Here is a 25,988-nt window from a genome sequence, read left to right as displayed (position 1 = left end):
AACTTTGCATTCGACAAAAATCAGGGGGGCATTTACCTACTTTCTCCCAAGGATAGGCAATTTCATTGAAGTCTCCGATGCAGATCCAAGGTAATGAGTTGATGGATGCTAATCGTCGGAGAACCGTCCAAAAAGCCTTACGAGATTGAGGAATTGCTGGAGCATGTACACAGGTGAGTCTCATAGTAGTGTCTTTCCCATATTCAGTACAGATAGTATCAATAAAGTCGGCTGTAGAGAGTTCCACCTGAAGAGAAATGTGGGTTTGCCAAAAGATAGCCAATCCTCCTGCGACGCCAACCGGGTTAACTATATAATAGAAAGGGAATTTAAGTTGACGCTGTATCTTAGAAACAAAAGCCTCGCGATTCTTGGTTTCCATTAAAAAAAGAACATCTGGCCTGTCTTTGGCCACTAGGGCCTTTAGTGCATGAACTGTCAGGGAAGAGGCCAGTCCCTGACAGTTCCAACATAAAAGTTTCATTGGTCAACCGGTGGCTTTTTAGGGCAAGCCACCTCAGCCCGGAATTGAACTTCATCTTCCAATAAAACAGGGGTATCCAATAACTTGCTATCATCAATGGAATCCATTCCCTGGGAACCAGTATCATATGGATTATATCGTTTCTGTTTCTTAGATGATCCCGTGTTTTGGTGGCAACACGAGATGGTTTATTCTTCTTAACATTCACAAAGCCGTTGAACCATGTGTTGTTGGACAAAGGGACAAGTCATGAGATGTTGGAACAGGACTCGTGATGACAACACCTCTGTTGGACTCCATATAGGGAGGAGGGATAACAGAAGGCTCCTGATAATTCGTCACAACATTCCCTGAGTCAATAAACGGTAAGTCATGGAACCTTGATTCAATTCTGGCCTTAGTAAAGTGTGGATGACTGAAGTCATTCTGGTTATATTCTCGTTTGGATGCCTTTCTGTTTGGATGAGCACGGAATCGATCGAGTGAGTTGCTTGCGGCGTTCATAAACGACCTGATTGTCAACCTTTGATGTAATGTCGTCCGGTGGGGGTAGAGCATGAACCTGTGAAGTGACGACTGGAGGAGTTTCAGGCACAACATCATCCGTGTCATTAGAAAGAGGCCTGCCTTCATAGAATGTATGCCAATACGTACTGTATTGATTAACTTCAGCTCTCAACCAGTGACCGAAGGCCATTTTCTCTTTACCTTCCATTTTAGCTTCGGTAAAAGGAATTGTCGGACAGTACATGGCATAATGTCCCATGATGCCACATGAATAACAAAAGTGGGGAAGTCGTTCGTAACGGAAATCGAGCCAGAGTGCTTTGCCTGCAATCCGAATCAGTTGGCCAGGTTTTAAAGGTTCACTTAAGATAAGTTCGACCCTAACCCGTCCAAATTTGGAAGTATTTCCATCTCTGGTATCGAACTGACCTTCCAACATTCTTCCGATACTCCTAATCGCTTTCGCTAACATCCGGGTTGTGCACCATTCCAGGGAAGGCCAAAGACTTGAACCCAAAATGCACATTTAGAAAAATCGTAATGTGAAGAGGCGTGTTCGGCTGCCAGGTTGAAAAAGCACCAAATTGTTGGAGAAACGCCAAGGTCCGCCCACTTCTATTCGTTTTTTTATCACTTTCCAACTTAAATTTCGCAATATATATATCCATTCCTTGTTGGGTGATTTGGACAGATTCTGTGCGCCATGCACGATGCATTGCACTCTGAAAAGCTGGTAGATGAATAGAGGAGTTAGATAAAACCTTACCGACTAACATCCGACGACATTCTTCAATCTTTTCAAGGGGAGGCGCCTCATCCCATGTGTCGATGTCCTGTTCAGCCCATAGCCGACCCAATCGGTTACAAAGAGCAGCAATCCGAGCTAACTCTTCCTTTTCGGGGAGTTCCATGATGGTAGCCGGAAGTCAGAATTTTGAGGAGGGACAAGCCGAATTCCACATTTGATAGGGTAACATAAGTAATGGGAACAGTGTCGATTTGAAACAGAAAGCTAATGTGCCTATAAATGCAGAAAAGAGGACATGAAGTGAACGGAATTGAGAGCGGAGAAGAGCTCCAGCAGCGAGACTAGCATCTTCACCATGATCAAGAAGAATCGGCAACATGCAAGTAGATGGGGAAAGGGGAATGGGTCGAACAGTTCATGGTTGGATAGAGAGGAAACGGCCAAAGAAGTCCAGACACGAGAAGTAGTGCGAATAGCAAATGAAGGCGATGACTTTCAAAGAGACATAGAGTAGAGGTGGAAAATGGAAAGGAAGGTTAGGGTTCGGAGGTTAATTGATGGGGAAACTACCATTAAAGGTAGAAGAAACTCTGCATTACGAGAGAGAAACTCTGCATTACGAGAGAGGAAAGAATTAGATGTTTTAAAACTCTAATATGGTAAATTTAGTCTTGAACTTTTTACAATTTATCAATGTAATCTTTCCGGCTAATTTTGACTAGCAATCGTTGATGTGAACTTTAACCATTTTACGTTTTATGATTGGTGCTAACATTGACATTTTTGCAATTTTTTAAATTTTTTTACAATTTTTACAATTTTTACATTTTTTTTTTCATTTTTTTCTTTCCTTTTTATTTTTTCCTATATTCCTCTACCGGTATGCAGCCTTCGTGATAGTCGACGAGGTCATCGGCCACAAGGGAGTAGGGGTGTGCATTGGACCCGGGAACCGCCCGGACCGCCCGGAACCGGACCGGAACCGCCCGGAACCGGCGGTTCTTGAGGGAACCGGTCCGGTTCCCGGGTCCAATTGTTGAGAACCGGTGGGAACCGGTCCGGTTCCCGGTTCCGTGGGCGGATCCGCCCGCCCGCCCACCCGGACCGGACCGGTACTATTTATAATTAAAAAAAAAAAAAACAACAAAAAAACAAAAGTAGCGAACGAAGCCCCCTTTAATTCGCGAAGCCCTAATCGCGTTTCTTCTTCTTCAACCTCCGACTCTCTCTGTAACTTCCTTTCCTTCTCTTCATCTTCGATTCCACGGTCCCATCGGGTTTCCTTCTCTTCGTCTTCGATTCCACGGTCCCACGGTCCACCCCGAGTATCCACGCCGCCGCCGCTGCTCCTCCTCCGCCACCGCCCGCCCCGTCGCGCCGGGCACCACTCGCCAGCGCCAACCGCTGCTCCTCCGCCTCTGCAAGAACACTTGACCGAGCCGGCGAGCCCCTTTTCCGTCACTCAACAAGGTAAGAAGCCCTAATTTGCTTCTCATCTCTTGATTCTCTTCCGATTTCTTCCTCGCTTTTGATTATCTCTCTGTTTCTTCCTCAATCTCTTCTCCTCGTCTTCGATTCCTCACCAAGCATTCACGCCGCCGCCGCTGCTCCTCCTCCGCCACCGCCCCCCGTCGCGCCTTTAGTCTCTCTCTCTCTCTCTTCGCGGGAGTGCGTGGGTGGGATGCGAAGGATCTTGATCAGATGGAATAAAGTGAAAAGAAAGAAAAATTTTACGTTTTCATGTTCGTAGTGTGGGTATACGGGCTTTATCTTGGCAAAGGTTTTATCTTTTTGAGTTTTGGGTATGTGGGTTGCCACGATCTTGGAATTTTAGAGCTCAAAACTTCCGGACCGGCGGTCCGGGAAACCAAAATTGTTTCGCTCTTGAAAATCAGAATTTTTGGCGTCAAAATCGGTTCCATGGATCCACCCGGGAACCGGACCGGACCGGCGGTCCGGTTCCCGGGTGGATCCACCCAACAAACGGGTGGATCCCGGTTCCGAAAAATCGGAACCGGTCCTTAGCGGGCGGTTCCCGGTTCTAGGTCGGGAACCGCCCGCCCGGACCATGCACACCCCTACAAGGGAGGCTCGGAACATCATTGTTAGCTTTGGGCGAGGGTCCATAAGCCCCCGCTATGGCTATCAAGAGCGTTGTGGCCCCTCCCTAGATCTAAGCTAGGTGAGGGCTAGCGAGGGTGTCATGACCTTTGCCTATGGCTGGTGACCTCTCGTTGCTTTGGTCGTGTATTGGTGGAAGGAAATTAAAAACTAAAAAATAAAAAAAATGAAAATAAAAATTCAAAAAAATTTAAATTTTCTTTAAAAAATGCAAAAATATTTGTGATAGTGCTCACTATGTCATGTAGGACGGTTGACATCCATATTAGTAATTTTTGACCAAAAATAGCCAGAAAAATTACATTGACAAATTGTCAAAATGTTTAAGATTAAATTGATTAATTTGAAAAGTTAATAACTAAATTGACATTTGTATGATAATGACTTCTTCTTTTTCTTCTTTTAATTATCCCTATTTCATTGAAATTGTATTTGACCAACATAACTACAGTTAGATATATATTAAGTTACTTCCTCGTATTCTCTTTGATTCTCTATATTTTTGAAGATTGTGTATATATATATATATATATATATATATTTCTAATTATGCATTTAAACCCCTCTCCCTTTCCCCGCTTTTCTTTATAGGCTCTTCCCCTTTTCTTTCCTCATAATCAATTATAGAACATCCCCTCACTTTCTTGGGTGGTGACATAATCGATCTGACGATAACACGTGTCTTTTCCACATCAATGGGGGCCTATTGAAGAGCGCCGGTGAAGCCTGTACATTCCATTAAGAAATACACACGACAGACTAGGCAAACTATGGACACACGAGAGAAGTTGTTTAATTTATCTCACATTATTTATCATGAGTTTATGCGCTATTTATATATACATGGATTTCCCTTTATTTATATAATAAGCTTTCGGATCCAACCGGATATGCTATAGGTTTGGACTTGAGCTCTTTTTTTAACAATTTTCCTAATTGAAGATATCGGATTTTCATCACATACTTTCAAGAGGTTTTGCCCTAATTTTATTTTATGTGTGCAACTCATGTTTGTCAAATTACACACACTATTCTTAATCAGTTTTGCATGTGAGAAATTGGTGTTAAAGTATCTCATATTGCTTGTTTACAATGTTTAATACTCTTCATATATATTCGGTCTCATTTGACCTATATAATATAATTTTTTGAGTAAATATGGAACCGATCGAATATGCTGACAGATTCAAACTTGAGCTCCGTTTCAGCTATATGGTGATCTCCTTCTTCATTTACAATTAGATGGAAATTACACAATTCTGTTTTCTAGCATCTTTCTTATCTAACATAATGATGACTTGGTCTTATACTATTTCGTAGATCGAGAATGCATCAGATCTTCCATGCATGTGATGTCTTTTTTTCTTGTTTTGATAATACAAGGGCATAGGCGCATAGACCCAACTATCCAATGCTTGTGATGTTTTCATTAAATCACTCTACGCTTGGCTATAGTCAAATGATCGATCCCCCTATCTTCCGACGGCGACGTGATGAATACAAGTGATTAGTTTTTTTTTTCTTTATTATTAAATTACTGGTTTCTTGATTAATTAGGTCAAAAAATATAACCAAATGTTAGAGTGAGTCACTAAATCTTCTTGCAGTTTCTAAATTTGTAGAGGAACCTGATGTCATAGACCACAACGCCCGGTTTTTTTTAACCTTTAGTATGAGTGTATCCATGAGCGAGGGTCGGCCTTGCCCAAGTTAGATCTAACAAGGCCACCCTAGCCTAGGCAAATACCAGACTCACTAGATATAGCGAGGAGAGCTCCCGCCGAGGAGAGCTCCCATCAAGGCTCGCCCTCACCCAGGTCAATTGAAAGGTTTAAAATGAATTGATAAAAGTGCAATAAGTTTATGATTTTTGGACAATTTTCCGGTTCAATGGGTGGCTTAAAATAGAGATAAGGATCTAACATAAAGAAGGAGGTTCATTTGATTTAACTTGGCCTCTAGATTAATGTACTACCTATATTGTTTTTCTTTTGGGCCAAATGCAGTGCCAATCTTGCTAATTAAATTGCAAGGTAAATGGGAAAATTTATAGTGATTATACCCCCAGAATCTCAGCCAATCACCTCTAGGAGTCCTAGCATTAAGAGTTGTGGCCGACTGAGCGGCGGCAGCAACTCCACCGACGATTATGGTGGTGCAGCCCGTGGTTCTGACTTCTGCTGCTTGGATTGCGACGGCATGGCAATGTGGATTCCGTTCTAAATTTTTTAATTTTATCGATTTAATCATAAATTTTTGCACGAAATTTTAATGCAGTCTTTCTGACCTATTTTCACTGGAAATTTCTAGTACATCGGTCCACGTTGTGATGTGTCCTTACCATTGTGCAATTTCATTGCCGAAGATTATGTTCAACGGGAAATTTTTTGAAAAAAAAAAAAAAAGCTTTTGCATTTTCATACGAGGATAATAAAGGTTAACTTGCTTCTATTTTAACTTTAAACCCCAATGCTGCTCCGATGATGTGGGAAAGAAAAAAAGATGTATTTATCTTCATATAGTACCATAATACAAAGCATGAATTTGAGATTTAGCTAGAAGGAGGGATCTTAGAAAGGTCTTACGTTAGAAATTGTACTGCATACGTATTTTCTTAATCTATCTCTTAATGTGTGTTAGCCCCAAATGCACCTAATTTTTTTTTTATCATTAACTTAATTTGGTGAAAACACACGTAAGAAAATCCTAATGAGATCGGCTATTTGTATTTGTTGATCCAAACTTTGCTTGTCTAAAGAGGGCTTTCTCGTCATTAAAGAAAGTTACTCACTTTTTTAGGGTACTATACATAGGTTTGTCAATTTATAAATAAAAGTGGTAGTTTATGCACGACGAAACCCCAAAATTATCTAAATCCCTGATGTTTCCTATTCTAATGAGCCAGCCCTTAATATTGCCCATCTTGCAACTAGCTTTTCTAGTGATATCAAGACAAGGTCGCGGAGTTAATATATTAAGTGATATAATGCATTGTAATTATATTCAAACAATCAACACGATGAGTTGGTCTTATCATTTAGAATATCAGACTAGTAGATATGTCTCGATATGTCCAAAGTGTTTTCTTTTCTTCCTTTTTTTTTTTTTTTTGAAAGAACCCTGTACCATGAAAATCGAAATGGGCGAAAAAGAGAGGAAGAAAACATGATGATATAGGGTGAAATGCATTATTTAGAATTTATCAAAGGGCTGCTCTATCCAGGTTGAGGAAATTACTCATATGCTAGTTTAACTATAAATGGATATGAGTGATGCCATATTTGCAATCCAATAATCATAAATCTCGTTTCTTCTGATTAAGGACAAAAATAAAAATAAAAATAAAAATACATGACCCTTTAACATATCGAGGGCTCATTGTAAGGTAAAGAATACACTTATGTATAAGATGTAAAAGTCTTCTTCCTCTAGGTAAATTATTCATATGTGCCTCTCTTCATCATTATATAGAATTATGACCTTGAAACCTAGGAAAAAAAAATTAATGTTATTTCTTTTCTCGTGCAGAACCGCGAGATGGGTCAAGTTACCGTGTGCATGGCCAGGCCTGTAGATAGGCTTGTTCTGAACACGAAGTGAAGGGGGTACAAGTTCCTACTTGTCCGCAGGAAGAAGTAGCATGAGAGAGAAATATTTTATCTGATAAAGAAAGACATGTCCTATATTTTTCTTTTTTTGGTCGGAAAAGGCAAATATATTTAAGTAGGATAGGAAGTACAACCCGAAACCAGGGCTTCATTACAGATTAAATCCAACATAGCTTGAGGTGGGTAGTAAACCCAGTTGGAAGAAAGGAGGCCTCGCCTGTGGGCCTTTGCAGCCTAGTCAGCTAGGGCATTCTGTTCCCGTCGACAATGCTGCAGAGAGAGATGAGGAAAACAGAGCATTAGGGATTCGCATTTGGCGAACAGAGCTCGGCAGTTCCATGGTGGTGAACGGCTTCGATTCATGGTCTCGACAAGGATTAGATTATCGGTTTCAAGCTGCAGGTGAGAATCAGTTTTCTGTTGGAGTAGAAGATGCTTTAGCGTATGCAAAAGTGTGTGGGTCTCTGTCTCGAGTGCAGTTGATGCTGGAACGGTGCGTGTAAATCCATCTATCATCCTTCCAGTGTGATCTCGAAATATGCTTGCAATCGCACCTGTATGATTAGGGCTAAGGAAAGTGGCATCCGTATTTACCTTAATAGTTCCTCGTCTTGGAGATTTCCATGTACTGTTAAGGTGTTATCGCTGAGGTCCGGTTGATGCGGCGAGCTGCTTTGATCTGAGACAAAATTTGGCCATATGCAGGGCTGTATCAACAATAAGGTCCGGATGTGTTCGTTGATTGTGAAAGAGAAGTTGGTTCCGAGCCTTCCAGATATGCCATAAAAGAGCTGTAGTGATCTCAAAGACAGCTATGTTCCCCTTTTGCTCAATAATATATGCAAGCCATTGATCGATACGGGTTGTTGATGAACTGGGAAAAGTGATGTTTACTTTAGGATTGCTCCAAATTGTTCTTGTCAATGGACAAAGTAGAAACAGATGTTCAGTGGTTTCAGGAGTAGTAGCTGAACATAATTTGCAAAAAGGGTCGGGGATAATTCGGCGATGAAACAGATTGGCTTTGGTAGGTGATGCATTATGGCATAAAGACCATAGGAAAGTGTGGATTTTGGGGGCCGTTTTTGTCTTCCATATTTGCTTCCAGATCTTTGTTGGTGGGTTATAAGAAGAAGAAGCTTGTAAATGTACCTTGCGAGATGCTGATTGAGTGATGTAATGATATCTGCTTTTAAACAGTATAGTTTCCATCTTGTGTAGCTATCCAACATAGTTTGTCCTCAGTTGTGAATGTCCATAGCTGAATAGTTAGAATCTCTTTGACAACTTGTGGTAGAAAATTCCGATGAAGAAGTTCTACATTCCATGTATTCTTCGGAAAGATATAGTCTGCTACTAGTTTAGGCTCCTCTCTGTTCGCTGGCCCACCTAGGATGCTAATATTCAACCACTTATCCTCTCTAGCATTGATGGAAGATCCATTTCCAACTGACCATTTAAGTCCCTCAATAATAGAATCTCGGCCTAGAAGAATACTCGCCAACCCCAAGAGGGTCGACACCCTTTTCAGCTTTCCATAAAGATGTAGATTGGAAATATAATGCTTTCAATACATTGGCTAATAATGATGAAGGATTATGAAAACTTCGCCAGGCTTGCTTTCCCGATAGGGCTTTATTAAAGGATATGAGATCTCTGAAGCCCATTCCTCCTTTCTCTTTACTTTCTTTCAGAAGATCCCAACTTTTCCAGTGAATGGCAGGTCTGTTACTATTGTTTTGCCACCAAAATCGAGCTATTGTCTTCTCAATAGATTTACAAATAGAAACAGGGACTTTGAATGTCATCATAGCATACTGAGGTAAAGCCTGAACCACAGATTTCAACATAATTTCTTTCCCCCCTTTAGAAATCAGTTTTTCTTTCCATCCCTCTAACTTAGAATTGACTCTGCCTAATATCCAAGCAAACATATCCCTCTTGGAGGACCCCCAATCAGATGGAATGCCTAGATACTTACCAGTTGTAGCCAGCAGAGGTACGCGTAATTCACTTGCTAAGTTAGTCTTAAGGGTGTGAGGGCAGTATTTGGTAAGAAACAAACCAGATTTGTTCCTATTGATTGCTTGACCTGTAGCTAGGCAATACTGATTTAAAATACTTGATAAGTTCTGACATTCTTTTATTGTACAATCAAGAAAAAAGATAGCGTTATCGGCAAAGAACAAGTGGGATAAAGTTGGACATCTTCGATTAAGTGAAATACCTCGTAGATTACCCATGTCGATTGCTTGTGTGATGAGGGTGGAGAGTAAATTGGCCAAGAGAATAAACAAGTATGGAGAGAGGGGATCACCTTGCCGAAGTCCCCTTGATGGTTGGAAATATGAAAGAAATTCGCCATTGAACTTGACACTAAGAGAGGTAGTAGTTATACATTGCATCAGCCACGTGACCCAGCGATTATTAAATCCCAATCGGCAAAGATAAGCTTGTAAAAAGTCCCACTCTACCCTATCAAAAGCTTTTTGCATATCCAACTTGAGAATTGCCTGAAAGTGTTTCTTTCTTTTTCTGATATTCAGTTGATGAATTACCTCTTGAACAAGGAGGACATTATCTTGTATTTGTCTACCCGAGATAAAAGCACTTTGTTCTTTAGAAATCAAATCTGGCAACCAGGGCTTCAGTCTGTTTACTAACACTTTGGAAATGATCTTATATATGAAATTACACAAGCTGATAGGGCGGAATTGGTCTAACCGCTCAGGATTGGGGATTTTTGGGATTAGAGAGATGGCTGTTTGGTTAATGTCTGCTGGCATTTGTCCTGTGGAGAAAAAATTCTGAACTGTTGTAAAAACATCTTCCTGAATAATATCCCAATAGTTATGATAGAACAAGCCATTTAAACCATCAGGTCCTGGGGCAGATGTGGCTCCTAATTGAAAGGTAGCATGCTTGACTTCTTCTCGGGTGATGTCTGCTGTTAGGGATGTGTTCATTTCTGCTGTGACAATCTGAGGACATTGTGATAGAATAGGTTGAAAATCTCGATGACCACACGAGGTGTAAAGCCTGTTAAAAAACGAATAAGTTATATGCCTCAACTGATCTATGTCTCTGATCCACTCGTCATTATCGTTCTTCAAGATGCTGATGTGATTTCTTTTTCTTTGTTGAACTGTGGTTGCATGAAAGAAGCGAGTATTTTTGTCTCCCCATCGCATCCATTTAATGCGAGAACGCATCCCCCAATATTGTTCTTCTTGTGACCAGCTTTTCTGAATCTGATCTTTCAATGCTCGAACCTGATGTTCATCATAATTACCTGCAGGTTGATTAGTATATTGCTGAAGTTGCTACTGGAGAAGAGCAATTTGATTATGATTCGTAGAAAAAGTTGATTTACTCCACTTTGTCAGAGCACTTGTTGTCACCCGAATCTTTTGGGATATGGAAGATCTACTGAGAGATGAAGCAAACCATGCATCCCCTACCACCCGTCTGCATTCGTTATGTTCAAGCCAGAAAGATTCAAAGGTAAAAACTCTTGCTCCCCTCCCTGATTTTATATGAGTGGTTAAAATAAGAGGACTATGGTCCGACCTTATGGCAGGGAAAGCCACAACCTTCGCTTCTAGATATGTTAAACGCCAGTCAATAGTGCATAGGGCTCGGTCCAGTCTCTCTTTAACCAACTCCTGTCCACTTCGATTATTGCTCCAAGTATAGGCACAACCCTTAGTCTCGAGGTCCATCAAGGAACAATCTTGTAGTAAATCCCGAAATGATTGTAGTCGATAAGGCTCAGCAGGTCTCTTGCTAACCTTTTCCCAATTATATAAAATTTCATTAAAGTCTCCTAAACACACCCAAGGTTGAGTGTGGGAGTAAGAAAGTTGCCTCAATTCAGCCCAAAATAGTTGTCTCTAATGATAAACAGGTGGAGCATGCAAAATAGTAAGACACATAGTAGAAATACCCATATTTTCATAACAAACAGTGTCAATAAAGTGAGAGTTGTGGACAATGACATTAAGTGAAATGTGGTCATGCTAGAATAGGACCATCCCTCCAGCCAAGCCCTGAGGATTCACCACAAAACAATTACTGTAATTTAGCCTTCGTTGGAGCTGAGCAATAATTGATTGTTGGTTCTGAGTTTCCATCAAAAAAATTATATCGGGCTTATCCTGAGCCACCATGGCCCTAAGAGTGCGAACTGTCAGGGAATTGCCCAATCCCTGACAGTTTCAGCTTAAGATCTTCATTTGTCAGTTGGTGGCTTATTTGGGCAAGCCACCACAGCCCCTTCATAGGCCCTTCCAGCCTGGAGAATAGGGGTTTCCAACAGAGTGCTTTCATCCAGAGTGTCTAGTAGTATAGGATGTTTCTTTGCCTTTTTTAACTGAGTCGTTTTTGCTTGCAAGCGAGGATGTTTAGGTTTTTTTGATGGAGATGCAGCAGTTTGAAATACATTGACCTCTGATATATGTGCTTGAGCAGGGGAGGTCGTCATATCCATCTTAGATAGCAGAACTTCACGAGAACTATCAACAGGTGAGCTATGAATATTTTGAATAGTTTGAGTCTCAGTAGAAACTGGCTGAGTTTGTATCTCCACAGGAGCAGGAGGGAGTAACAGTAGCCCAGGCTGAGGTGTTTCAGGTACACTTTCTTCAGTGTCATCTGGATTAATGTTAAAATCATAAAATGTCTGCCAATAGGGGCTGTATTCATTAACTTCAGCTCGTAACCACTATCCATAATACATTTTGTCCCGCCCGTCAAATTGAGTCTCATCATAAGGATTTTCTTTACAATATGAGGCATAGTGGCCCAAAACACCACAGGAATAGTAGTAATGGGGCAACCGTTCATAACGAAAATCGAGCCAAATATTTTTCCCTTCCACACGTATGAGTTTGCCTGGTTTGAGAGGTTCTTTGAGGGGAAGTTCTACTTTAATTCTTACTGCTCTGGATGTAGGTCTTTCTTTCGCATCAATTCTGACCTCCAGAGGCTGGTCGACATCTTGTGCTATTCTTCTTAGGAACTGCTCAGTGCATCGCTCTAGGGGTAAGCATAAAACTTGTAACCAAAAAGCACAAGTTGTGAAGTTATAGCAGTGCAAGGGTGTATTAGGAACCCAGGGTTTGAGGAGAAGCAGATTGTTAGTGAATAACCAGGGTCCATTATCAAGAACCTTATGTTTGTCCGCTTCTAATATAAATTTGAAAACATATAGACCCGCTTCTCTTGGAGTAACATTCACAGTATCTATTCGCCAGGCTTTTTTCATAGTTTGCTGGAAAGCTGGAAAATTGACAGTTGAGTTGGCTAGAAGTTTGCCGACAAGGGTTAACTTACATACTTCTAATTTTGCTGCAGGAGGTGCATCGTCCCAGGCTTCAATTGCGTTGGATGACCAAAGTTTGCCTAATCAGCTACATAAAGCAGCTAATTGAGCATCTTCAACCGGGTCCATCTTCGCGATGGGGGAAACAGCTTCAAAGATCGAACTAGTGGTGATGGTCGCTACCGAGATTGCATGCAAAACGAGGGGATGGCATAAGGGAAATCGCTATGTAGACATGCACGACTTAGATAGAACCAGCGAAGAAGGTGGTGAAGTGAGTATACGGAGAGAATTGAGTGGGGAAACAGAGAGAAATCGTACAAGAGGAGGAAGGGTGGGAAATGTAGGGAATGGAGCGCTCCATCAAAGTGATTTAGGGATTGCCAGGATGAGTCATTCAAGTAGATACGAGGAAGCCGAAGCTAAAAGGAGATGATGAGATTTGGGTTCAGGAAGAAGAAGATGACTACCAGAGCGGTAGGAGAATCTCCACATTACGAGAGAGCATGAACATAACTTAGTTTGACATGTCCTATATTTTGATGGCCTAGACTCGAGCAATTAATTAAACGAAAGGGAAGTTTCCGAGCAATGCCGAATTACATGGCTCCTCCCCAATTTTTTTTCGAGGGAATGGACAACAGATCTCTCCTCCCCCTTCCCCGTCAATTTAGGTGGCCCACCTCGTAAAATCATTGGAAATTCTCTTTATCTGGACCCGAATCTATAGTCTGAATGCAATCACAACCATTTGTTTCTCGATCTATAGAGGGGGCCCACATTGGACCATAGAACCATTGACGCTTGTCTCGACCAAAATAAAGAGCCTGCAAGTGTAATGACCATCATGAGACCCTAATCAAATTCAAATTCCTTATATTTATTTTACCATTCCAACCAAGGAAAATGTTAGTAGAAAATGCGAATTTTACCCGCTGAAATTCATATGCAGTGACAAAAAAAAAAAAAAAAAAAAAGAGGAAAAGTTAAGAGGGGTTAAACATAAATAAGACAATTTTTGGCGGGGAGATTTTTGCCTATTTTTAGAAGTTTGGGGATCAGCGTGAAAATTGGAAAAGATAGAGGATCATCATGACATATCAGGTTAATCTGCAAGGAGCTTTTTATGAATTGATGCCAAAAGTCTTCCATTGGTTTATTTAGTTTCGGCAATTTACTATAAGCAAATTTCATTTCTTTTTCATCAATGCCTTGCAGCAAATATACAAAGAATGCGACGAGCTATATTCAACAAGAGGGTTTTAGGGTCACCAACCTCGAGCACTCGAATTTTATCTAATCCCATGAAATTGCTTGGTGATTAAGAACTGACTTTCATATGTGAATTAGGCGCACAACTCAAGTTCGAATCTCGTCACCCCAAGGGCAAGTTGTGGCCGTTCATCTAGACTTAGTATCTAAGGTGGGCTTTTGTTGGAAATATATAGAGGAGGAGAAGAATAGAAGAAGAAGAACAAGAAAAAGAAAAAGATGTTTGGGGATGAATACGTAACACTATTTGTTATAACTAGAAAATGATAAATTCAAGAAAGTGATAACAAAAGGAAATAGTAATTGAAGGTGAGGTTACGGCTAACTGAATATCGTTAAAACGATTAGTTTCTGCCAACAGTGCTAAGTAGCTTCACGAACTTCACCTCTCAAGATACAACACCTCAAAATTGTTGGTGTCAGTACTATATGAACAAGACTTTATTAAAAACTTCTTAAAACCAACACACTTAGAGAAACTTGAAGAGATGAGATGTAGGTGTTTTTACTTTTTTTCAAATGAAGAATTTCAAATCTATTTATAGAGTTTTGGAATTCATGTACATCAGCGATAGATGAACCATGAATTAAATAGATACAAGAATATATGAAATACATGAATCAATGAAATAAGTGAACAGAAACAACATATCTCATTTTGCTTACTTTTGTTAATCCATCGACTTACCATAATTACAACAGCTTTCTCATCATCTAAAAAAAAAAAAAAAAGAAGAAGAAGAAGAAAGAGGAGGAGGGGGTAACATGTGCAATAATTTTAAACAATTGATGATGTATGTCAGCTCTCCCAATTACCATGCATTGGTAACACATAATTACACACGCAAACACATCCAAACATGTGGAGAGACTGTTTGGAAAAAAAATCTCTACAACAACTACAATTTTGCAAAGGTGCTTTGGCTTCGGTAAAATGTTCAGAACACTTCAAAAGTCGTAGCACCAAGCTATTGTAGCACTTTACAACAACTTATATGAATTGCTCTATCCAACTTCAAGGAGTTATAGTTTAAAAACGTGTTGCCAAATACATGCCTTGCGATATAGAATGGTTATACCATAATTATGATTAGGGTTAATATTACGAAAAATCTCAAATTGGTACATTTATAATAAATTTATCCTTAATTTTTTTTTTTGACGATTAAAAATGCCAAACTGGTATAATTGCGATGAATTTATTTCAAACTAATTTTTTGACTAATAAAAACCCAAAATTGATACATTTGTTATAAATTTACTTCTCGTTAGTTATTGTTAAATTGGATTAATACCATGAAAAATCACAAATCAATACAGATGTAACCAACGGAAGGTAAATCCTCAAACTGGTATACACGTCAATTGCCACTTGTCATCCAACTTAGCAATTTGAAAGTAAAATTTAATGAAAATTAAAAGATATATTAGTTTGTGATTTTTTTCATAATATTAACCTTTATAATTACACCAAACAGACTCTAATACTAATTACACAAGTTCATTACATGGTGACATGCGAATGAAACCGTTAACTGTTTTATTTCTCTCGCGTTGTCAGAGGCGTCGAATATGTAAAGATCAGCATTAACATAATTTTTTTTTAAAAGAGAGAGAGAGAAAAAAAAACTCATTCATCCTATTACGTTTAATGTTACCATTCCGTCTTTTTCGCTACGTCGTAGTAAAGTAGTAATACACGTGTCATCATGCAGGCACTTCTTTCTTCTTCTTTTTTGGGTTAATATCTACCGCTAAATTTGAGACATTATAATTTCAGCATTTTATAAGGGACAGGTTTGTCAAAATCTAACATAACGCGGATGAAATGTAAGGGCATAACGACAGATGAAATGTAAGGGCAGAACGGTAACTTCGACAGGTTTGTCAAAATCTAACATAACGCGGATGAAATGTAAGGGCATAACGACAGATGAAATGTAGGGGCAGAACGGTAACTTTATGCATGAAATACTGCTGAAACCATGCACAAATAAAACAGTGCCTGGTTGCGACTTCGAGCTCGCGAAAAGTGATTTGCAGATTACAGAAGTGAGCGATTCTAGAGAGAGAGAAAGCGCGGATAGAATTGTTTCGAGAGGGAGTAGATGGACTACCGCAACCCCGATCTGAACCGACCCAGCGAGTCCCCCACGCCCCCTCAGTCTCCGTCATGTACTCCCTCCTCCGATCAGCGTCCCGCCGCCGGCCAGCGCACCTGCAACGCTCCAGCTAGCCTTTGGGGTTCCACAATGTCCAGGCTAGGGCTCGACGTGCACCCAATGGGGTATGACTGGTCCGAAGTTCCCGCACCGTCCCAGCTGGAGCTCGGGAGCAGGAAGCTCTGCGCGGAGTTCGGCGGCGAAGCTTTGGAGCTCGACCAGATCTACGCCGCGAGTCCGTCGAGCTTAGGCGGGCAGCGACGGTTGGGGGCCGATGCAGCGAGGAAGAAGGATCAGATCTCGACGGAGACGCAGTCCAGGCAGTACTGGGTGAGTTTGGGGCCGTATGGCTTGCAGTTTGGTGATTTAGGGGATGAGCTGGAAGCGGGGGTTTTACCGGGGTTTTTATAATTATTTTATTTGATATGCTCGGCTTTTGTTATTTATTATGTTCGGGTTTTTTTTTTTTTTTTGTGGTTAAATATGGACAAAATGATGCTGATGCTTGGCAGCCTTCTCGATGCCGCTATTCTGCATTTGGTTCCGCAATGCTTTCAACGGGTGCGCTCCTTAAAGGGTTAAATGCACGCTTTAAATTCTGGAAAACGACTTATCATGCATAGCTCCTGCTAAAATTCGACCACATAATATGATTGATAAATGTCTGCATGAATCTTGCAATGCTACCTAAGTTTAGAAGAAATGAAATGGTGCCCATTTAATACAGAAGAGCACACCGTATATTCTTCAACATAATTGGGCTTGTGGAATTATAGAAAACTGGGTCGAGTATCCCTATATCTTTATTTCAGCTGTAACATATGTTTGGGTTGCACATCCTCTGTAATTTCAAAAAACAGAGGAAGGATGGTTACATCACAATACAACCTGAATTAGTGATCTAAGTGAGTCTACTAGTTACTGACTCTTCTTTGACAAGTGATGTATCCTGCCCGAATTCCTGCAAGACAAACAGTAACATCCCTTACCTGGGTAACTACGGACACAACATCATCAAACATTCTAATATGATCCATGCTTAGTATTGTCCTGCAGCCATTTGCTTGTATGGCAGGGCTTCTTTGTTTCTTCCATTTTGGTTTTACCTAAATACACTTTGATGCAGGAACATAAGGTGATTGATTATGAGGAGAAAGTGGCGGATGGGTTTGATGATGCTTATGTCATCTCCACTGACTCAAGACTCCAAGGGACAAACTTCATGTCGATGGATTCAGCAGGCCCCAGTTCATCAATGGATAGTACTACTGATAAAGTAGTTGATGATGTTAATGTTGGTGATGAGATTCAATGGGAAGATTTGGACATTGATGAATTGATCGGACAAGGTATTGCTTTGATGAAGTCACTGGTTGGATAGATTCTATTCATGTTATGCAGGTCCCTTTATTAGCTGAGAGAGGAAGACTCATGAATATGTTGATCCTCTTGCTGCATTTTTAGTGACATTTGTTTAGTACTATGAGATATCCTTTTTTTTTGGTGCTGCTACTATGAGATATCCTTTATCACTATTTTACTGCCTAATATGCTCATGGCTAGCTAGCCATGTAACAAGAAGTCATTGCCTACTGCTAGAAAATTCTCTGTGGCAATCCGAATATAAGCATAATTGCTGTAGTTATTATAGGATCTACTGCAATGTTCTCTCACTGAATTGCATTTACTGTTATTATGTCAAAAATTTCACCCCATTTCATCGTCTTCCATACAGGCTCTTATGGAAAGGTCTATCATGCTTCCTGGAATGGCACGGTCAGTTTCAAACATTTCTAAATTCTCACAAATCACGAATTGGCGTTGCGTTAGTTACTTGAAGAGTTTCTTTATTTTTAGAAGCGTGACTTCTATTTGTTTGAATTCATGGAATGTGAATATATCCGTTGACTCCTTTGTTGCGAATGCTTTTAAGCAAAAGATTCTCCTTGAATATGACAAGTAGTCTTCTAGTCCAAAGAAATGACAGTTAGTCCTACTTCAGTGTCCTGCTGTTGTGCTGATGTTTTAGATTTTTAGACTAAGCAGCTAGCATGTAATAGTGACTTCAGATATAGTATCAAAATCTGGCATTTCAACCTGGGGTAGTAAAAAAGGCGCCAGAGTTGGTACCTTGACATACGCTCATGACTTGTTGGACTGGTTTCAACCATAATAATTAATTCTTCGTTGCTCATTCATCGCCTTGTCTTGCTACTCTTTCTCTTTTGTACTTTGGATAAGCAAAAGGGAGTTTTACTTTCGACCCCCTTGCTACTCTGTTATTAGGTGCTGTCAAGATTCTGCTTCTATGTTTAGCTCTTTGGTAAGTAGTTGCAAGTTCTCTGGATGTAATCAAATCCTTATTGTGAAGACTGAACAATTTTGTGGAAATAGTCACAATGAATAGGCTGTTGCGAAGTATTTTTGTATATTGTTAGTCTGCGACTCAATCGAACCCCATCCATTTGGTAGAAGCACTTTAAACACTCTGTTTTTTAGGTTTGTCGTTCTTATGGTTTTATATACTCTTAAATATCAAGAAATGGAAAGAGAAACAGCAGATGACTCTTTTTCTCTTGTTAACATTTTCCAAAGAAGTTTATGCACTTATTATCAGTACTTTGCAATTTAGACATTACCTTTTGCAAAATACATGGTGGTGATGTGTTCTTAATATTTAAAAATCTATGATGTATCCTGAGATCTAAGATAAATGTTTGAGTCTAACATCTGGCTTGACTTGCTCGTTCAGCAGGACGTGGCTGTGAAGGAATTTTGGGATCAGGATGACTTCAGACAAGAAGTAAGCTATCAATAGGTCTATCATTTTAGCTTTTTATCTTCCAGTTCATTTTTTTTGGGTACAAAGTCTTCCAGATTATTGAGAACTCAAAACGTGTAAAGAATAAAACTTTGAAGAACATTGTGAAGGAAAGAATAGCACGGTCGCTTGATATACATGATGAGTTTCACAGTAAGACGACCTTATCACGCCATGCATTCTGCATTGTCAGAAATATTACAGGAGAAAAGGGGCAATTTGCTTTTCTGTTGCTTTGTCGATGGTGGTACAGAGTTCGTGATTGATCTGCTTCTCTTAGTGATATGAATAATGTCGAGACATTCAAGTAATGTTCTCTACATAAGATCTGAATGGCACATAAAGTCTGATAGTTGAAAGCAAAGGAGAAAAAGAAGTCATGGATCACAATTTCAGTTTAATTTATGTGTATCTATATGTATTTTGGAAGCTAATGAATTTGTGTTTTCAGTCGTTGATTTGCATTTTGAGCAAGAATAAAAATGAGGACAAACAAGAAATGTTTTCCCAGTATGTATATCCAGCTACCGTAAGATTAATTACTATGCACCTTGATTTTTGCGTCTCTGCGAAGGTAGCAGAGAATGCATCGACATTGTCATCAGAGTGCCATTCTTTTCATGGGTTCCATGATCTGACCACATGTATCTAAATGGCTGTGTTCAACGACTTAATTTGTTTGTTTAATTTGCTTATTTAGCAAGGAAAGAAATGAGGACTAATCAGAGCAATGAGTCAAGAAATGCTTTTCCAATATATTCAGGGAGATAAATGACCATGCCTCTTGTTCTTCTGTTCCAGGTGCGAATAATGCGTGGACTGCGTCATCCAAATGTTGTTCTTTTCATGGGTGCTGTGGCCCGTCCTCCGTCTATTATTATGGAGTTTCTTCCAAGGTACAAACCTTGGTAGAATGGGAACGGCATCAATTGTTTTTAGGGGGATGCAGCTCATTTATCTACTGTTAAAGGATGTAATTATTTTGTATGGCTCGTGACAATCTCATTTTGCTTTCTGATTTTCACTTTTGTTTACTTCTCCAGGGGAAGCTTGGACGGATATATACATCGTCCTGACTGTCCAATTGATGAGGAATGTAGGATAAATATGGCCCTTGATGGGGTATGGAATAATTGGCCTTCCCTTCTCTTTGGTGTTTTCGGGGATATATATATTTCTTTCTCCGAAATCGATATAAGTGCTAATGCAAATTTTAAAGGCAAGGGGAATGAATTACTTGCACACACGTGTCCCAACAATAGTTCATCGAGATTTGAAATCATCAAATCTTCTCGTCGACCAAAACTGGAATGTCAAAGTATGTAAGGCTTACCAATGTTACATGACAGTTATATTTTCATTCCTTCGCTCCTTTATATAATGAATCAAGCTTTCTCTTCCTTGCATATCATTTATCGATCTCCTAAGTGCTACTACTGTCTTGCTTGGCCTTTTTCTCTTCCTCTTGAAAATCTCTTTCCCTCACTTGTTGAGCACCTCAAATATACTTTCTAAGGGTGTATTTGGTAACATTCATATTCTAATGAATAATTTTTTTTTTTCAAAAACGCTTTTTCTTGTTTTCGTTCCCGGGAATAATTTCTGAGCATCTGAACGCGTTTGATAATACACAAAATTTCTATTCCCAAGAGAGAAATGCATTTGGTACGACCCCATATATTTTTATGACTTAGAATTTCTTTTAATTTATTAATAATTTTATTACATTTTTCTTTTTCTTTTTCATTTTCTTCTCCTTCCTCTAGCGGTCGCCGATGGATGACCGGCCAGACAAGGACCAAGAAGGTTGGCCTCAGGGGAGGCTCGTCAGCTACCAGTGAAGTTGAGCCTTGCTATGGCTAGGTGAATCTCCACCTCGCTCGGCCAACATGAGGCTGAGCCTTGCCGTCACAATGGCTGGGTGAGCTCTAGGCAAGGCTCGCGATGGCTAGGTAAGGCTCGATCTCGCCAGATCTAGGTGAGGTTGAGCCTCGCCTAGCCACAGCGAGGCTCGGGGGGGCCTCACCAATGGTTGCCGAGCTTGGGGCGACCTCGCCAAGGGCTGGCAAGGCTCAAGGGGGCCTCGCCGAGTGGCTGCCGAGCTTGGGGCGACCTTGCCGAGGGCTAGCGAGGCTCTAGTGAGGTTGTTGGGCCTCGTTTGGGCGGTTCGGCAACCAACTAGGGGAAGAAGGGAGGAAGAGAAAGGAAAAAAAAAGGAAAGGAAGAAAAGAAAAGGAAATAAAAAACTTGATTTTTTATTCTTGTTTTTTGAGTTGTTCTTGAGACCAAGAAACAACTTTTTTTTTGTCTATTACAAATCTATTCTCAAGCACAAAAACCTTATCAAATGCATTTTTGTTCTATTTGTACTCCCGAGAACAAAAGAACAAGAACACCTGTTTTCAAGAACGTTACCAAACGCAGCCTAATTGACTGGCATTAGCTGATTCCGTGATAACAAGTGAACTTTATTTCTTGTTGGCTCTAACTTTTCATTATCTCTCTCAACTGCCGTACTTTAACTTACCTTTGTACAGAACCTTGATGTGGATGATTCTTGATTTGCCAAACTTGTTGATATGATGCAACTTCCATCAGAAGTGTGCTATGTGATCTTGATGTGAATGATGATCAAAGTACCGCAATAAAATGTTTCTTGCATCCACGCTAAAGTCTATCATTGTGCAGGTTTGTGATTTTGGGTCGTCACACCTGATGTCCGATACTTCCTTGTCATCCAAGTCAACCGCTGGAACGGTAAATATGGAAGCTTTCTTGATCATCATTCCTAAAGAGTTTTCAAGGATGGAGAGAGGAAGATACTCAACTAAAATAGGGAAAGACAATTGGATGGTCTCTACTAATAGCTTTCGCAGTAATTAAATGGACAATTAGCAATGGGATAAATACTTAGAAGTCTTAAAATTTGTTACGAAAGTGCACTTGAGTCCTAAAATTTTCAAAAAGTGCAACTAAGTCATACAACTTGTTATGAAAGTGCAATCGACTACTTAATTTAAAAAAAAAAGGTGCAATTAAGTCCAAAAACTTATTATGAATGTGCAATTGAGCCTTAGAACTTTAAAAAGTGCTATCGAATGAAGGACATGATTTGATTAAGACAAGTTCTATGATTTAATTGCACTTTTTAAAAAATTTTAGAACTAAATTACACTTTCATAACAAGTTTTAGGATTTCTTATACATGATCTCATTAGCAGTTATAGAGGAAATGAAGAGAAAACAATTGCAAACATCATCTTTGGTGATCTTGGAAGTAGACTTCTTCTCTAGTACAATCTCAAACAGTTGGACAAGTACATGGTGTTTCAATTTGTGAAACTAGAACCTTAGCATTACCAAACAATGCCTAAAGAGTCTGAGACTCTTGTATTCTAGATTTATTTTTTACTAGTATTGGAAAGGAACCATTCTTGATGTTTCTCAAGATTTTGAATTGTTCCTAATGTGAAGTTCTTGATTGTGTCAGCCTGAGTGGATGGCACCAGAAGTTCTCCGCAATGAACCGTCGAATGAAAAGTGAGTTGTGCATTTCTAAGCTAGCTTCAATTATTTTTCTAGGCTAGGTTTTCTTAAGCTCATGTCGCTTAGATTTTGCAACGGCCAAGCCTAAATGACTTAACTTTTGACACAAGCATGATGTGATCATATGTTATAATTGTACTATTAGGCCTTATTTTTTAATTGCTTATGCTGGAAAGCATTTTTCCTCGCATATTTGTTGATTTCTAATGAATAGGATATACAAAATTCGAAAGATGGGACTTCATTTGATGAGAGAATCTGTCGGATGTGACTTCCGGGGAGAAACAGTTCTATAAGAGAACTAAATAACTGATGATATTCGCTCTATGTATGTGCGGATATCCTACTTAATGCTTAAGATGATATAGTCAACGCCGGCGCTTCCTATTTATAAGCTTAAGTTGTAGGGGCAGCAAATATTTATTCGATGTTCTGTGGGTTGCGCAGATGTGACGTCTATAGTTTTGGGGTCATTCTCTGGGAGCTTGCCACGTTGAGAAAACCCTGGACTGGGATGAACCAAGTGCAGGTTGCAGATGCCGTAGGTATTCAAAATCGCCGCCTCGAGATCCCCAGAGAAGTCGATCCCCTGGTTAGAAAGATCATCTCGGAATGTTGGCAGACGTAAGAAAAATTTGAGCACAGATATCATAAGCAGACGAAGGTTATTCTGTTGAACTAATTGCTCATCTCTTACTGATGTCATCTTACAGGGATCCAAATTCGCGGCCCTCTTTTGCACAGCTCATTGTATCTCTTGAGTCCGTGCAGCGGCTTGTAATTCCTTCTTGACTTGGATGAACCAAAATGCACATCTGGCGCGGGACCGGCCATCAAGTTGACTCCAGTCGTGAGCACTTGCACCCTGTATATAGATGTGAATAATAGATACTATTTAAACTTCGCTGTCTTTCTCTCTCTAGATCGCTACAATAACGACAGAAACAAAGTCGCTCGAATGTGCTGTCATATCTCCTCTAGGAGTTCTTTACTCTTCTAATCCAGCATTGATGTTCGGGCCACGACTTTGAAAATCTTCTGCTTACTCGTTACCCCTGACAGCTAACGAAGCTTTAACGGCATTTCTGATCTATGGAGCTCTCCTTTGATCTGACTGTTGTAAATTAATCCAAAGAAAACAACACTGTTTGTTGTAATCAGAACATCAATGTAAAGAAGACGATAACATCTATATAATATAATTCTTTTTATGTAAACTTACAAATCTTGAAAAGAATAAAATAATATATCACTGAAAAATAACATAAAATTGAAGGTGAGGTACGGATAACCGAATCACCTTAAGGCGATTAGTTCCTGCCAAAGGTGTTCCGCAGATTCACGAACTATGCCTCCCAAGATACAACACCTCGAACTTGTTTGGATTAGCACTATGCAAACATGACTCAGTCGAACCGTTCAATTGAACCAGCACACTCAGGAAAAACATGAGAGTATAAAAGTATATCAAAGCTTTTTGGAATTGAGTCGAAAGACCAAAAACCAACACGCTCTATGCTCATATCTATTTATAGAGCTTTTTTAGTTCATGTACTACAGAGATACATGAATTAAATAGACGCTTGTATCCACGAGATTCATGAATCAAGAGATACGCGAATTCAAGAGATTTATGAATCCAAAGACACATGAATTCAAGAGATTCGTGAACTTAATAAATACATGAACTAAAAGATACATGAATCTAGGAAATTCATGAATTCAATAGATACGTGAACAAAAAATTATAGGAAATTCATGAATCCAAACATAGATACATGAATAGAAAAAACGTATCCTCATTTATTGGTTTTCATTGATTCATTAACCATAATTATAACCATAATTATAACAATCCCCCACATTAATGGATCAACAAAATATTTTTGACTCGAAAGAATCTAAGCATGCTTGTTGAAATAAATCGCATCAAGATAGGTAGCTTTCGCTTTGAACCTTCTTTAGTGAAAGCTTATCAGACTTACTTAACTAGTCGATGGACTAAGCCTTGAATCGCTAGTTGTTTATGTAAGCCTAGACAATAAACCTCACACGGAGTATTTCCAATTCAAGATTGGTTCTCGGTTGTGTTCGTTCTTTCGGCCCTGAACCTCTCGGGATTTATGCGTGCTTTAGAAAATCTAGCCTTTAAAGATTTTCATAGAGTCGGCCAGCTTCACGCATATAGGTGCATTCCTATTAAAGATATCCTACCTTATTTTACTTGGATGTTACATCCCAAGTTATAGGAATCATTAAACGCATAGCGTACCCTTAATAATGCTGTAGGAAAGCACTGTTGCATATAGGAATGGGAGATAGTACTTACACTAGAGTTTCCAAAATTTGCGTTGTCCTATTGAACCTAGACCATGGGATCTCCAATCGCATAGGTTAGGTTTCCATCTTGGAATCTCTTTATTGGGTTAAGGCTCTTAAACCCATTTCCCTCGATGCACAGTTTATCTGCTCTCTTGACAAACCTTTTGTCAGCGGATCTGCAATATTTTCCTTTGACTTTACAAAGTCTAAAAAATAATTCTATTTAGAGCAACTGCCTTACAGTATTGTGTCTACAACGAATGTGTCTAGACTTACTGTTATAAATCAGATTATGCACCCCCACACTTTTAGAAAATTGTAAGATGACAACTTTCCATTTCATAATTCGTATGGAGTTTTACCTGTCTTTTTGTGGGATATTTTATTAAAAATATAATTTGCAGTTAAAATTGCCTCCCCCCACAAGTTCTAAGGTAAACCTGAATTCAAAAGCATGGCGTTAGCCATCTCCTTTAGTGTTCTGTTCAATTGTTCAGTAACTCCATTTTGTTGTGGAGTATAAGGTGTAGTTGTTTGGAGAATTATTCCAAAACTAACACAAAACTCTTTGAAATTGATTGAACTGTATTCTTTTCCTCTATCAGACCTAAGCACTTTGATTCGTTTATCAAGTTGGTTTTCAACTTCATTTTTATACTTGACAAACATGCTCATAGTCTCATCTTTGTTAGTTAGTAAATAAACATAGCAAAATCTAGTATAATCATCCACAAATGTAATGAAGTACTTCTTTCCACCTCTACTTTCTACAAAATTTAAATCACGTAGATCACTATGGATTAATTGTAGAGATTCATTTATTCTTTCAATTGATTTGAAAGGTTTCTTGGCAAACTTGGCCTTAACACAAGTCTCACACTTGTAACTGGCATCCAACTCAAATCTTGAAATTAATTCCAAGTTTGCTATTTTCTTCATTGTACCATAGTTTACATGTCCTAATCTACCATGCCATAGATAATGAGACACAACAGTGTAAACTGAAGACTTTTCTTTATTAATAGTCTTTGGGTACACATAATTTGAGTTTACATCAATGACAGCCACATTGGC

At 39.5% G+C, this 25,988-nt stretch overlaps 1 protein-coding gene across 1 annotated transcript; it reads left to right on the top strand.

The window, feature by feature from the left end:
• The first annotated feature begins 17,341 nt into the window (after positions 1–17,341).
• LOC104430636 (serine/threonine-protein kinase EDR1) lies at positions 17,342–23,384 on the top strand. The gene is made up of 10 exons (XM_039305974.1): positions 17,342–17,574; positions 17,961–18,001; positions 18,981–19,028; positions 19,848–19,942; positions 20,090–20,168; positions 20,266–20,364; positions 21,735–21,803; positions 22,537–22,586; positions 23,040–23,216; positions 23,306–23,384. Exons 1-10 carry the CDS (start codon positions 17,346–17,348, stop codon positions 23,382–23,384), a joined length of 966 nt encoding a protein of 321 aa, XP_039161908.1. The 5' UTR covers positions 17,342–17,345.
• The last annotated feature ends 2,604 nt before the right edge of the window (positions 23,385–25,988 follow it).

Source organism: Eucalyptus grandis, chromosome 2, assembly GCF_016545825.1.
Source record: "Eucalyptus grandis isolate ANBG69807.140 chromosome 2, ASM1654582v1, whole genome shotgun sequence".
Classification (NCBI taxonomy): Eukaryota; Viridiplantae; Streptophyta; class Magnoliopsida; order Myrtales; family Myrtaceae; genus Eucalyptus; species Eucalyptus grandis.
The sequence above is the reverse complement of the archived record's forward strand: the minus strand, read 5'-3'. Positions and strand labels throughout refer to the sequence as shown.